Genomic DNA, 13,630 nt, shown 5'->3' with positions numbered 1-13,630 from the left:
TAGCATAAAACATCATTTAAATAATGAACTTTTTGAAACATTATTACAATTCAAACCGCTAGGGCAAACAGAGCTGCTTCCACAGAGACCAAAGCAACTACATACCATCCTCGGCAATTTTGACCAGCTTTTACAATTTTCTTGAAAAATAAATGGCAACCATCTCGGCAGCACCAGAAATTAATGATCAACTACATATACCAGAACATGATTTAATGCCGTTGGATTCGTTCTCTGCAGCATGAAATAATAAAAGCAAGAAACAAGCCTTAGTTAGGACTTAGGAGAGGCTTTATGTCTCTCTACAACAGCATTAAATCCCTTCTTTGCAGTCCGGGCATTGGTTTTTGTGTGCTGTCCTCTGCAAGGCAACTTATCCTCATGCCTGATCCCTTTATAGCACTGAATAACCTTCAATCTGGTCATGTCTGCATTGACACATCGCCTCTAAATCACCCAAGAAAAGAATAATGTTAGAGAAGGTAAGTTCCTAACGCAAGGAAGTTGAGTAGAGAAACAAGTTTATACCAAATCTTCTCCAATGACATATGTGGAAGAGACATGCTCACGGAGAGACATGAGTTCTTTTCCAGTTAATTCATTAGTGAGTTTGTTATCTATATTGAGCTCGCTTAAGATCTGGCGAGCTCTAGTACGGCCAATTCCAAAGATGCTCTGAAGAGAAACTGCAAGGCGCTTGTGGTCTGGAATTTCAGCACCTCCCACACGAATGTATTGCACTTTTATTCCATGGAACTGCAGAAAACAACATGTCAACAATAATAGGTTCCAGTTGGTACCGGGGAATTCATTAAAAAAAAATATTCATTTTTTGAAGGCAAATCAAAGAAAAAAATGCCTGATTTCAACTCTCAAGCTCAACTGATCCTATCAGGTAAGCATATAAACCTTGACCAAAACAAAAGTGCAGATAAGCATATGATCCTATCTGGGTTAGCTGCAGCTGAACTTGAGGGGAAAGAAAATAGAAATCCAATTAAACAATAACACTGCTTACTGCGATAAAAGCCTTAACCGTTATCCAATTTACATCTTAGTTAAAAGAAAATTTGTTTTCTAGAGTTCAACATGTTAATAGAACAACGACAAAAAGAACATCAAAATCCTCCCATAATTAAACAGTTAATATAAATAAAAGACAAGAGCAACAGACAGTCTCATTAACCCAGAAATGTATGACATTAAAATCTTGAATATAAATAGTAATCTTGATATAATCACAAACCTTGGCAAGAGGCCTTAACGCGTAGGAATATGATCAGCAAATTCTTAATGAAGACATTTTGGCTAACGAGAATTAAGGAATGAAACTCACCGTTATGTTTTGGAGAAGCTGATGACTGACATCGGAGAGTACTCCAACTGAACCCCGTAAACCCAACATTCTGGAAGGCGGTGAGAGTAGGTTTGACAAGAATCAGAGTTTGCACTGCGGTGACTGGGTGGAGAGGGTTTTCCGAGGATTTTGTTTGCCATTTTAGGAGTGGGAACTGGGAATAGCAATTATCAACTTGGGCCGCTGAAACTTCTGAGCCCGTTATATACAAAAGCCTCGATCTGTTCCCAGTCTTGCCTTGGCCCAAAGGCTTGGGATGAGTCAATTTTCCTTTTTTCCAAAAACAAAGAAATTGCATTGGGTAATGATTGTTCCTATAAATTATTAAAGGGTAAAATACTCTCACACTTTTAAATTTTGATTGAATTTATATTAAATTTTATTTATTTTTAAAATAAACACTCTATCTTTAAAACAATATTTTTTACTAGACATGTAGATCCAATTGTTAGTCAACCGTTAGTATTTCTGACAACTTGCTAACGTGATAATAATAAAATAACAATTTTACCTCTAATTAATTTTTAAAATTATTATTATATTATTTTATTAGTTAAAAAAAAACCTTCCCATTTAGGGGGCACTGGTGCTCCTTTGGGGAGCCTTATTTAGTGCTCCCTTTTCTTGGGAGTATTGATTTGTTTTTTTTTTTTTTTTTTAATAAAATAATAATTTTTTAAATTAATAGAGAAAGAAAAGGTATTTTAGTTTTTTTATAATTTCTATTAACGGTGTTTGCACTTTTGGGGCGGAGTGTTCATTTCGAAAACTAATGAACTTTCGTATAATTTTGATAAAAACTTAAAAAAATAAGGGTATTTTACCCATTATTAAAAGATAAAATACATTAATATTTTTAAGTTTTAACCATAATTACACATAAGTTTATTAGTTTAGAAAATAAACATCAAACCCCAAACACATAAACAACGTTAATGTTAAATTTAAAATATCTAAAATACTTTTTATTCATCTATTTTTTTCTTATGCCGATCGAGGAGTTCCCTTACATCAACTAGTCTCCCATCTCCTTGGGCTCCCTTAGGGAGCACCAAATCAAGCTCTTGGCTCCCACGAGAGCACCAAATTTGGTGCTCACAAGTAGCACTGATTTGGTAGAATCTGGCGCTCTTTGGCTAGATTCGACCATGGGGTGGTAGGTTCAAAAGTAATCAACAGGCGACAGGGTTGTTTTTTTTTTCTGAAAAATTATAATTTAATAATTTTTAAAATTAATGAAAGATAAAATTACTTTTTAAATAATGTCACATCATCAAATTAATGAAAATATTAAATTAACTATTGAATTTATATATCTAGCGGAAGATATGTTTTTGAGACAGAGTATTCATTTTAAAAGTTGATGGACTCATGTGTAATTATAATTAAAACTTTGAAACTTTGTGTATTTTATCCATTATTATATTTTATATTTCAATGATCTAGTGACCTAAAGTGTAAATATTAGAATCTCATGTCGTCCACTCCATACCGTAGATGTCAAACTTTATTCATGTATATAGTGAAAACTTTAGTTACTAGTCATTCTGCATAGATAAATGTACGAAGTATTATTTGATAAAGATAACTAAGAATGTCTTCAAGGCTTATTACCATTGTTTATGTTGTCAGCATTATGAACACTATCCTGCCAAGGTTGGCTACCTGGGCCTCGAGCAACGCCAATAGAGCAGGAATGGCCTAATAATTAAGGTTGAAGCCATGATGCCAACATGGAGAGGAACGGCCCAATAATTAAGGTCTCGATGGAGTATACGCTACATAAAAGCCAACTCTTTTTGCATGAAATAGCAATGTTAATTCGTTGCCGAATATGATCACCATGAAGGTGATGTGGTCCCGGGGCTCATCCGCCTGGAATCACACAAAATGCATGTCCATGAATCCTGGTTCAACCCGGATTTCTTCTCTACAGTATAAATTAGCTATTTCCGCTTAAGGTCCAATATTGCTTGCCAATTTCAAAGAGTTCTACGAGAATTCGTTCAGCTGCAACTAGAGGTCACTTTCCATCCTTAAATATTTGGCACCACATGGAATATAAAAATGAAAATTAAAAAAAAATTATTCCAGAAAAGAAAACATTCAATTCTGTTTTTTAAGTAAGAAATAGATATAGTTTCGATTTTGTAAAACTAAAAATAATGTTTCTAATATTTGTAGGGATAAAATTATAATTTTTTTTTAAAAAATAGAGATAAAATTATAAAAAGAAGAAGGGCTTCTGCTAACCTCTTATGGTGGATACATTATTTTTTTTATAATTGAGAAAAAGAAGATTTAAACTTTATTTATTATTCTTTAGGCAAAAAATTCATACACAAACTAATGACCAAAATGCTTGAGTGCTGTGAATTCATATATTTATTGTTAAGTTAAATACTTAGATGCAAGAGTGAAGATTGATTTTTAATATGGTTCAAAATGTTCAAAGATTTTAACTTAAAATAATTGAGTCTAACTTAATAAACATAGGATTGATTATTGTTTTTTTTATTTACATAAAGGAAAACTTCGTTCTTTTACCACATAAAGGAGAATTTATCGAAATCGTAAAAAGACATACCATATATAATAAATAGGTGATATTAATTAACGATGTTCATTGCCACGTAGGAACAACGAAGCAGCGCTAGCATCCACAAACCAAACGAGCTTTCCATCTTGGGGCGAGACCATTTGAGCTGGATGTGATCCAATGGGCTTACGACTCACCATTACATCCATGAAAGGACGGGCCAGATCCATCCCCGCGGCCACGATCGCCACGTTGGCTGCCGCGTTGATCACCGGGAGAGTGAGGGTCACGCTCTCTATCGTACCGTCTTTGGAGACACAAGCAACCCACTGAGACTCTTCTTGCAAAACCGGGTCATTAGGATACAGAGACGCCACGTGGCCGTTGGGCCCTAAGGATAGGAGAACAAGATCGAATCTCGGGCAGTCGCTTGATGGAGAAGCTTGGACCGTTCGTTTTTTGACTTGTTGCCTAATAGAGAACTCGTAGCTACTCGCTGCTGATTCCCCTTCTACGCCATGGCTTACAGAGATAATGTGTGCTGGTAGTAAAGGAACCTGTATTAAATTCGTAATTAAGTGATTAAATTCCTTTGAATTAGGCCAAAAAACAAAGTCTGATTAATTAACGGGACATTACAAGAAAGGATAATTCGTTAAGTACAATTTTTTTATATAAATCACCTTACAATACTGATTATTTTATATATTTGCATATAATTAATAATAATACTAATTTCTATTATATTCAAAATGTGCTACTCATTCATAAATATTGTTTCGTTTGATTTTCTTTAATCAAAGTTTTTCAATTTTAAATTGAACTATTTTAAGTATTTGATTAAATTGAATTTTAACAAATATATATTTGATAATTATTTTATGCACAAATTTAAAATAAATTTTTTAAAATTTTAATTAATGATAATTAGATAAATTGAACTTGAAAAAATTAAATGCAATACACTAATAGTGTTAGGCAAGACGCCAGTAGCCCGTTTGAATTACGAAATAGACAAAAATAAAATAGAGTAACTATTACGTTGAAATAGAATGAGGTGAGAATAGAATAACATATATACTACGTAATTTGGTATGACGAATAGAGTAGAGTAAAAATAATTATTATGACTTATTACAACGTTTAATTGATAACAATAACTTTGAAATAAAAAAAAAAATAAAAAACAAAAATATCTTTTATTATGTATATGATTAATTATTTTTATTTTATTTTTTAAATATTAATAATGTATAGTTTAATTTAAATATTAATTATTTTAATATAATTTTATTATTTATTTTTTAATACTATTATGATAAAATATTATTAACTTTTTATATATTCTCATTAAAAATTTAATATATTAATAATTTAATAAATAAATAAAATTTTAATATTTTAATCATATTAATATTAATATTTTAAAATTTATAAAATATTTTTTTTCTTTCTTTTCTTCTCCATGGACCGACTACCGAAAAAGTGATCGGTGTAATAAGACGTCGATCTGACGTATCATGTGACCGAAACTGGCCACTAAGACGTCAGATCGACGCTTCTCGCTACTAGATCTGACCGTGAAGTGCTAGATCCAACAGTGGGATCTAGTCGAGAAGCACCAGATCCGATGCTTTCCATAGCCAAATGTAGTCGTGGAGTGCCAGATCTGGCTATTTCTCGATTCAATCTTATTGAAAAGGGCTAGATCGATGCTTTCTGACCATATTCGGTCGTGAAACTGTCGTAGCCGTCGCCATCTCCGATGATGAGTGCAGGTTAGAGAGAGAATGAAAGAGAAAAGAATATGAAAAAAGAGAAAAAAAATGAGAAGAAAAAAAACATTTATAAGTCTAAAATTGTAATATTTTAAATTATAAAAATATTTTATTCTCATTAAATTTTAATATTATTCCTCCAATTATGGAATAACAAAACTCATGCTGCACTATTGGTACAAGAAATAGCTAAGATATTCCCTGTCTATTCCCAAGGGAATAGTTTACCTTCGTTTGGTACAATAATAACTATTCTTTAAAATGGGTCAAAATCAAGCATAACTATACCCGAGCTTCCCCATATGTTTTTTATTCCATAATTGAAGGAATAACTCTAAAATGAGATGAGACTAAAATGCTCCTTATAACTTAAAAATATTACAACCCTAGGCCTATAAATATTTTTTTTTCATTTTCTCTTCTTTTTTGCTCTTCTCACGTTCTTTTCTCTCTCATTCTCTCTAAGTGACACTCAACAGTGAAAATGACGGTGGCGATGACTACGACCATGACGACGGCAACAACTGTGACGACGATTTCACGACAAAATATGATCAGATAAGATTCAAGCGGAGATCTAACCAAATATGACACTTAAAAGCCAGATCTAGCCGCGAGAAGCACTGGATCTGGTGCTTCCCAACCAGATCCCATAGTTGGATCTAGCACTCCACAACTAGATCCAACCGAAAGGGAAGTGCTGATCTGAAGCCGTAATGGTCAAATCCAACCACATGGTGCACCAAATCGATATTTTATTACACCGATTACCTTTTCGACGACCGACCCATAAAAAAAATAAAAAAATTATTTATAAAATTTAAAATATTAATATTTTACATAAAATTTAAACATTATTAATATTAATAATTAAAATATTAATATTTTAAACTATTAATGTTTTATTTATTAAATTATTAATACATTAAATTTTTAATAAATATAAATAAAAAAATAAAAAATAAAAAAAAATATATTATAAATAAAATATTATTAATTAAAAATATTAATAATTAAATTATATTAAAATATTAATATTTAAATTATAAATTATTAATATTTTAATTAATTATAAATTATTAATATTTAAAAATAAATAATTATATATATTAATAAAAAATATTTTTTATCTTTTTATTATCTATTATTTTTTTATTTCAAAATTATTATTACCAACCAAATACTATCATAAATCATAATAATTATTTTTACTCTATTTTATTAATTATATCAAATTACGTAACACTTATTTTATTTTATATTCATCTTATTCTATTCTTACATAATAATTATTTTATTTTATTTTTATTTATACCGCAAATCAAATATTCTTATAAAAAAACTTAAATTCAATTAAACTTTAATTTTATCCCATTTTCAAAAATAACTATTACTAAATAATAACTATTTCTTATGACATTGCATACCAAATGAAGTTAAAAATAAAACATGAGAATAGACAAAGTATAGCTTAACTATTCCCTGTACCAAACATGCATTAATAGCATTAAAAAGGGCGTCGTAATAGTAATTTTTTTTTTAACCTACGCTAATATATGAAATTATCAATTGAGGAATTATCAAGAATAGTACAAAAGGACCTGTCAATTCCTAACACTCCCTGCACACTACACGAGTCTAGCCCGAATACTCCCACTCTCTTTTTACGCTGCCATTAGATGCCAACTTCTGGTTGCTCAAATACAGCAAAAATTTCAGACATATCGAAAGGATACAAATGAATTAGTAATTATTTGATTCAAATTTATGAACCTCGCTATACCATATTATTTATCGTTGGCTTAAATAGTTATAAATTCTTGAATCACTATCAATTTCTTTAATTTAAATTCCTATTCTTTTATTAGATTTAAATGAACCATTTTAATTTATATCCAAACAAATTTTTAACTTACGTGGAAAATTAAGCACCGTCAAGTCCCAACTACTATTTTTGGCTCATGTGACTTGAAGATGTAATCACATGGTAGAACAAAAAATTCAAAGATTTGGTGAACCACAATCGTTACCTCTGTTATCGATCATCGGTGGTTGATTGCCATCGTTTACTGACGCCAAAATCACAAAAAAAAGAAGAAGCCTTTTTCAATTTCTTTTATTATTTTCTTATCTGCTTTACTCAGAGTAATTTTTTAAAATATAAAAAAAAACTGAAGATCTAAAAGTTTTGAGATTTGTTGAAAATCGAGTGGACGTGTGGAGTGAGAGAGAGAGAGAGGAATTAGTAGCAAAATATTGCCATGACTAGATACAGATTTTGTCTTTTTGTGAAAAAAAAGAGAATAATGAGGAAAAATAGAGATTTTTTTTTAAAAAAATTAAATCAATTAAAAGGTAGAAGGATGAGTACGGAACTCAGAAATAGGATTTTTTTTAGGTTTGGTTGGTGACGAAAGACACCAACGAGAGGAGACAACAATGGTCAGATTCTGGGTAGATCCTAGAGATCGTGAGGCAAAGTGAGGATAGAGAGAGAAAAAGGAAGGAACAAATGAAAAGGTTTATATGGAATTCTCAAAACTAAGTCGTTTTAAAGAAAAGTGGAAAATTATCACATAATTACATTATCAAATAATAATATGAATAAAAAAGTTAACCTTTTACCAAGTAACTAACTATTCGAAAGGGTAAACAGAGATGAAGGATGCAAAATAACCTTGGAGATGAAACATTCTTTGGCTTGCCAATAGAGGCTATCAGGGTGTAACTTGGCGACGACGTTCTCCTCCGCCCAAAATACATGCCATTTCGGCCAGTCCACCAGTCTCAAGAACGGTGCTTTGGTCAGTTTCCTGCATTACAAAATGATCATACACAAAAAATGAAAAGGAGAGAGAACCAAACCATAAAGAAAAACAAGTATTATAGTGTGTATGCAAAAGGTTTATAAGGACCCTAAGCGCTTCGGTATGTCTCCTCCAGAGAGAACAAGAGAAAAAGAGCCTATATCTTTCACAGCAGATTCAGCGACTTGAAGCACATAGTCAGCAAGACCTGACGATAGCTCTTCACTGCTATCAAATAGTCTCAGCTCTGGCTCTATCTTCTCCATTGCTTGCAGCTCAGTTTTCTCCTCTCAATACACCAAGTTTCTTCACAACACATAATATATATATACACTAGCAGCAGGAAGACCAGCAAAAGAGAGAGAGAGACTTTTGGGGCATTTACGGCGAAGAAACATGAATAATGCTGTAGGCTTTCTTTCACGTTTCTTGGAGAATTGGGAGAACAATAAATTACCAACATTTTGCCGCCTTCAAGAGAGGAGCACAGGAACCCCTACTGCAACTAGGATTTTTTGTGGTCGTTCTTTCTAGTTTTAAATTACGAAACAACCCCTAGTCGCTTCTCAAGATTTGATGTTTCGGGGCAATAAATCACATGTTGCTTCTATTTTTAAAAGTTTGACTGAAGTATTGGATAAGGATGAAGTTACTGGAAGGCAGTTAATGGTTGGCCAGCGCGAGGACCAGCAATGCTAGGCCAAGGCCATTATTCCATTACCCTTCAAATTTGTGGAACCTCAAACCCAATGAGGTCCTGACAATCGGGGTTTAGCTCAAGTACTAATTATTCAGTCCTTTTACCTGTGCATTTCGGGTTGCGTTTTTCTTTTGTTTTACTTGCCAGGCAAATGTGATCCAGGTATATTTCTAGACAGGGCTACCAGCTCAAACTCCTAGTGTGGCTTTTTCATGTTTCATCTTACTAGTCAATCACGTGTTGAAGAGATGGTTCATAATACGATTCCAACCCCCCCAAATTAACTCCAACCACAATACATTTGTGAATAATTAAATTGAGTTTTGTCTTTTCATACATGCAAAAGACAAAAAAAAATGTACATAAATATTACTACTTCCTGCAAGCTACGTAATGATAAGAAAAATCAGATCCTATATTTGTTGTAGCCTAAGCTTGTCCTTTGGACAGATCAGGTTGAACAAGTAACAGATGATCTTCATATGATCTTTCAGTACTCCTTTTAATATGTACTCTTTGCCATTGATCGATTAGTATATTGATAGATCAGGTCTGAAATTAGCCAACTCTGGAGCGAGCTAGGTTCACTTCAAACCTCAAATTGCCTTATGTATGTTTTATTTTATTTTGTTGGATACGGAAGTTCATTATTCGTGTTCTTCTGTATGCAAGTTCTGTACTTGTTTTCATTCTTTACGGAATAGCAGGCTAGCCTGTTAACTAACACGATTCTTAGCTTTGACCTTATCGTTCAGTTCTTATTGTTTCTGGTTCTCTACGTAAAAAGGAATTTTCAACTTGGTTCTCTAAATATATATTGAAATAATAGTAACTTGCCTTAAAGTTTTGGGACTCTCTCCCACAAAAAAAAAAGTTATAGGCCTTTAATTAGGGAACCATAGTGGAGATTAATGATGGAGAATTGTAGATTTATTTTACAGAAAAAGCTCTCTATGGGAGACATGAAGGAGCACTTGTTCACTTCGATCTATTAAATTAAGTTCATGACTTTATAGAAAGAGAAATTCTAAATAACATAAAAGGACTTTTGCTAGTATACATATGTTCTTGACTTTCTTGTTTCCCATGCATGGACTGAAAGCGCCCGGAGACCTAGATAGTAAACATGATTTGTTTAATTAATTAAAACACGCGGGAATTGAAGTTTGATCTAGAGGAGGGAATTAACTATTAGTTTGAAGTCCTCAAAGCTAACAGCTCCATCGCCATCTGCATCCATGGAAGCAATAACCCCCTGGCATTCCTCCAGGGACAACTCAACTCCAAGATTCCCCAGGATTTGATATAACTCCGTCGCTGTCACAGCCTCTTCCCCATCAACATCAAAAGCCTGGAAAGCGCTCCTGAGAAAACTTGCAAGGTCCCCGAGTTCCATGTCCTTCGTGTTCATCTCCAGGAACTCTTCGATGCTCAGCAATCCATCCTTGTTAGTGTCTCCTTGTTGCATCATTGCCGTTACATCTTGTTCACTAGCGTTGTAACCAAGCGAACCCAGGATTCCACCCAGCTCCGCAGCATTGATTGCTCGATCGTTGTCTGCATCAAATGCTCTGAATGCCTCCACCAGACCCAGGACATGGCTCAGTGTCTCAGTTTCTGCAGACAAAGAACCCGGTTGAGCCATGGAGCTTAAATTTTACCATTCAACTTACCTTTGCCTCGCTCCCTTCCTATAAATAACTAGCGGAAAAGATTGGATCGCATATTTCTTTTTTGGCAAGGTGGCACTGGCACCTTTGTGTCGACATAAAGTTGAAGTGAAAAGAATGTCAGATACGCTTAAAGGTTCTTATCCTCCCTTTTGGTTGACAGTATGCTGATTCTCGCCCTCAAATTTGACAAGGTTGCTTAAATTATTCTCTTGCTTCGTTGCTGATAAGGTGATTCGGCCTAACGATTAATACGTGTTCCTTATTAAGGCAGTTGAGAGTTAAGATTCAAGCCTCATCTCTCCTTTAAGACTTGCTGACATATTGCAAAAAGAAAAAACTCCTATCGTGCCTTGGATCAAGATGTAGCTTTTTGAAAGAAAGATTGTAAATGTACTAATATAACATGAGTCTAGATATCAGGAATGGGTAATATATGTTGTAATGTTTTTTAGAAATTTTTATTAGACTATGATTATATAAATTTACTTGATATTGTATGGAATACAAACTCAAGGTAGGGTAGCACTATAATTCACTTTCTTTATCAACTTGGCAAAGGTACCATATATATATTGGGTTGCTATCTCACCAACGAATGGAAGTCTATTTCCCTCACAAGTTGTTTCCAGCTAAACACTATCTTGCTTTCTGGGATTCCTGATAAAATAGATGCCAATATTCACTTGTACAAAAATAGTGACACCTCGAAAGAGGAGCCGTTGTTTCTCAAGAAACCTAGGAAAATAACAAAAATTGGTTATTATTAGTGCTCAATATTTGGGCCTTGGCCACAAGAAAAAGGAACTTGAGGTTGTAAGTCCATGCATTGACCAGAGTCGGTGGTGGTCTGGTTTAGAATGAAACCCTTCGGCCTGCTCGTTGGAAAGGGTTTTTAGTGGTCTCAGGCTCTGAGCCTACATTACCTGGATTTGGCCTCTCTTGTTCTTCGGCCTATCAAGGTTCAGTTAATTGGACTGGACTACATAAATATATTATATATATATTCAAGCGGAAGAATTAACACTTTCAAGTTTCCAAGTAATTGTGTCAAAAGAGTGATAAGTATACAAGCCATAAAACTGACAATAAGTTTCAATTTGAAATCTTCAAAATTTTGAGCAAATTTAAAGACTTTCTGAAAAATTGAATCGACATCTTAGTTTCATTTCATGATAAATTAAATCCTCATTTTAATTAATTATTTTTCTTTTACCTTAATATGATTAATGTGAAATCAAAATGCAAAAAGCAATTATTCGATCTGTTAAGATTCAATCACATAGATTAGATATTTAAATTTTTAGACTTACCAATATTTTAGGGAAATTTAGTGGTAACAAGCGGCCATTAACGAAACAGAAAGTTGGAAAGCATAGAAATTTCTGATCATGAACAAAAATGGGAGGGCCGAACCAATACATTTCTATCAAACATAGCATGCTTTACTTCAAAACCCAAGTTCAATCCCCTTGACTTCGCAATGCAATTTCCTATTTGAGCCTTTTTCTGTCAAGGTCAAATATGTGGGGAAGACATTTAGAGAAGCATTACTTCATTTATGTGTTTCAAACTTCTTTTTGAAAAAAAAAATCCCCACAACACATTTGAACTTTAAGTAAACTTGCTAATTTTTCTTTTCTTATGAAATTAAGTAATAAATTAGTATGACAGGTCATTATCCATGTAGACACCTCAAAAAAAATAATATAATAAAAAAAATATATAATAAAAAATATATAATAAAATAAAAAATAAATAAATAAAAAGAGAGAAAGAAATGACTGGGCGTATGCCTGGCCATCCCTTCCCCAACCACCATGCATGATGGGGCTCGGCCACTAACTCCTTGGTGCCAGAACTCCATTGCTGGGTTGTCCAAATTTTTGGACAACCTAGCTTTTAAGGACACCACCTGCAAAACCAAAAGAGAGATCAAAATCCAAAAAAAAAAAAATCCTAAATCTACCAGCAAGCTACCTAGCCACAGGCAAAAATAAAAAAACAACAATCAAAAAACAAAGCACAATAACATATATACAAAAAAACAAAAAAAATGAGAGAGAGTAGGGGGCTAGGATTTGGATTCGGGTTTGTTTGAGTGAGGGAGATTGGTGAGTTTTGAAGGAAGTGTTGGATCTTTGGAGTGCCGGCTAAAGGAGAGTGGAAGCCAAAGCTTTTCGAGGTCGGTATACCAGCCACCGACAAGGGAAAGGGTAGACCCTGTTGGGTCACCGTCGACCGAGGCAGGGAGTGCTAGATCCGTCGATCGGAAGGAAAGAAGGCTTTGAGGGAGAGAGGGAGGCTGAAGTCTCATCGGTCGACGGTGAGGAAAACGGTGGAAGCGCCAGCCATAAGAGAAAGAGAGAGAGAGGGGAAAAATTTTAGAGAGAAGGCAGAGAGGCCGGCGGCTAGAGAGAGAAAAGAGGGCAAAAAATGAGAGGAGAAGAGAAAAAGAAAGCTTAAAAACTTAGGTTTAAGGTCTCCAAAACGATGTCGTTTTGGAGGAGCACAAGTTGCCAAACAAACACTCCAAATGGTGCGTTTTAGGCTCAGTTTAGTGGACCTAGGAAGTCAGATCCAGTGTAGCAGACTCGGGCTTTTTGTGGGTCTCCGAATTGGGCCAATTGCAACCCAATAAGGTATAACTCTTCTTTTTTTGCTTGGGTTTATTTTAGTTAGTATTGGGTCGAGCCCACTTTAATTAAAATGCATTTATTTTTTTTAGAAAAGAAATATATATATATATATATATATATATATATATATATTGAAATTA

At 33.6% G+C, this 13,630-nt stretch overlaps 3 protein-coding genes across 3 annotated transcripts; all 3 read right to left on the bottom strand.

Moving 5' to 3' along the window:
- Positions 1-1,496, bottom strand: LOC18592262 (small ribosomal subunit protein S13, mitochondrial). The gene is made up of 3 exons (XM_007018891.2): positions 1,337-1,496; positions 529-756; positions 1-447 (listed from the first exon to the last, which is right to left on the bottom strand). The coding sequence occupies exons 1-3, from the start codon at positions 1,403-1,405 to the stop codon at positions 274-276; spliced, it is 471 nt and encodes a 156-aa protein (XP_007018953.1). The 5' UTR covers positions 1,406-1,496; the 3' UTR covers positions 1-273.
- Positions 3,841-9,012, bottom strand: LOC18592261 (probable 6-phosphogluconolactonase 2). The gene is made up of 3 exons (XM_007018890.2): positions 8,590-9,012; positions 8,352-8,487; positions 3,841-4,453 (listed from the first exon to the last, which is right to left on the bottom strand). Exons 1-3 carry the CDS (start codon positions 8,745-8,747, stop codon positions 3,971-3,973), a joined length of 777 nt encoding a protein of 258 aa, XP_007018952.2. The 5' UTR covers positions 8,748-9,012; the 3' UTR covers positions 3,841-3,970.
- LOC18592260 (probable calcium-binding protein CML29) lies at positions 10,094-10,866 on the bottom strand. The gene has a single exon (XM_007018889.2). The coding sequence runs from the start codon at positions 10,824-10,826 to the stop codon at positions 10,353-10,355; it is 474 nt and encodes a 157-aa protein (XP_007018951.2). The 5' UTR covers positions 10,827-10,866; the 3' UTR covers positions 10,094-10,352.

This window comes from Theobroma cacao, chromosome 8, assembly GCF_000208745.1.
Source record: "Theobroma cacao cultivar B97-61/B2 chromosome 8, Criollo_cocoa_genome_V2, whole genome shotgun sequence".
Classification (NCBI taxonomy): Eukaryota; Viridiplantae; Streptophyta; class Magnoliopsida; order Malvales; family Malvaceae; genus Theobroma; species Theobroma cacao.
This window is presented reverse-complemented; position numbering and strand designations above follow the sequence as displayed.

Excerpts from the sequence above, each read along its gene's own strand:
- LOC18592262 (XM_007018891.2), bottom strand. The coding sequence starts at position 1,405 with ATGTTGGGTTTACGGGGTTCAGTTGGAGTACTCTCCGATGTCAGTCAT. Across the intron at positions 757-1,336 it reads AGCTTCTCCAAAACATAACG|TTCCATGGAATAAAAGTGCA; the intron begins GTGAGTTTCATT and ends TGTTTTCTGCAG. Across the intron at positions 448-528 it reads ATGTCATTGGAGAAGATTTG|AGGCGATGTGTCAATGCAGA; the intron begins GTATAAACTTGT and ends TGGGTGATTTAG.
- LOC18592261 (XM_007018890.2), bottom strand. The coding sequence starts at position 8,747 with ATGGAGAAGATAGAGCCAGAGCTGAGACTATTTGATAGCAGTGAAGAG. Across the intron at positions 8,488-8,589 it reads GACATACCGAAGCGCTTAGG|GAAACTGACCAAAGCACCGT; the intron begins GTCCTTATAAAC and ends TTTGTAATGCAG. Across the intron at positions 4,454-8,351 it reads AAGAATGTTTCATCTCCAAG|GTTCCTTTACTACCAGCACA; the intron begins GTTATTTTGCAT and ends AATTTAATACAG.
- LOC18592260 (XM_007018889.2), bottom strand. The coding sequence starts at position 10,826 with ATGGCTCAACCGGGTTCTTTGTCTGCAGAAACTGAGACACTGAGCCAT.